The sequence below is a fragment of the Plasmodium gaboni genome (assembly GCF_001602025.1).
Source record: "Plasmodium gaboni strain SY75 chromosome Unknown, whole genome shotgun sequence".
Classification (NCBI taxonomy): domain Eukaryota; phylum Apicomplexa; class Aconoidasida; order Haemosporida; family Plasmodiidae; genus Plasmodium; species Plasmodium gaboni.
Genome location: NW_017385402.1, coordinates 1 through 1,055, shown reverse-complemented (window position 1 = coordinate 1,055; position 1,055 = coordinate 1). Strand labels below are relative to the sequence as shown.

The 1,055-nt window shown below is 18.5% G+C and overlaps 1 protein-coding gene across 1 annotated transcript; it reads right to left on the bottom strand.

The window, feature by feature from the left end:
- Positions 1–19: 19 nt before the first annotated feature.
- PGSY75_0023000 (hypothetical protein) lies at positions 20–853 on the bottom strand (the record flags this gene model as incomplete). Its single annotated transcript, XM_018783375.1, has 1 exon — positions 20–853. A coding segment is annotated over one exon (834 nt), but the record flags the coding sequence as incomplete, so codon positions are not given.
- Between the last annotated feature and the right edge of the window lie 202 nt (positions 854–1,055).

The window sequence follows — 1,055 nt, the reverse complement described above, 5'->3', positions numbered from 1 at the left end:
TTTTTTTTTTTTGGATTACCTTTTTTATTTCTTCTATTTGTGAATTCAAAAATTCTATATCATTTTGAGCTGAATTTATGTTATTTTCAAGTTGTTGAATTTTTTCGTCATACATTTGTGTATCATTAGCTATATTGTCATTAATCATATCAATTTGTGTTTTAAGTGTTTGTATATGAATATTTGACAAATTTTTATTAGAATTTGTACTGGACATATTATTATTTTTTGAATTTTTTATGGTGAATATTTTTTTTTTTAATTGATTGTCTATATGAATTAATTGTTCTTGTTTTTTCTTTAAAATATTTTCATTTTCATTATATGTAAATTTCCATTTCATTAAATCTTCTTTTAATTTTCGAATTTCTTCATATTTTGTTTGTATAGATATTTGTGTTTCGTTTAAACAAATTTCATCTATTGCTTTTAATTGTTGTTTGGATATATTTTCCAGACCTTCTTTATCATTAATTAATTTTTGTAATATTTCTTCATTTTCTTTGATTTTATTTTCCAACTTAACAATTTTATCAGTATTGTCTTCTACACTCACTTTACTTTTTAATAATTCAATATTTTTTTTATATTTATTCAATTCATTAATAGCTGATTTTTCAACAGTGTTTTTATTTCCTGCTATATTTTTTTTCTTAACTTGTAATAATACATTATCTAAGAAGGTTTTTTCTAATTTTATTATGTTCTTTTTAATTTCATCATATGCTTGGTCATATTTCTTTTTTGTATCATCATCAAAATTGTTATCGATAGTTGAGTTACTTTTTATATCGTACTGAATATTTTTTTTGCTATTTAATATTGTGCTGTTAGATTTTATGTACTTGCTCATTTTTTTTTTTTTTTTTAATAAAAGGGTAATATATATATATATATATGTTTATATAATATAATAATATAAAAGTTAATATATTTCTTTCCAAACTTTTGTAAGAAAATATATTTTTTTATTAAACACATACAAATATAATTTGATATATAATTAATGATTAATAATGTTATTTGGATCTCTCATTTTTTTTTTTTTTTTTTTT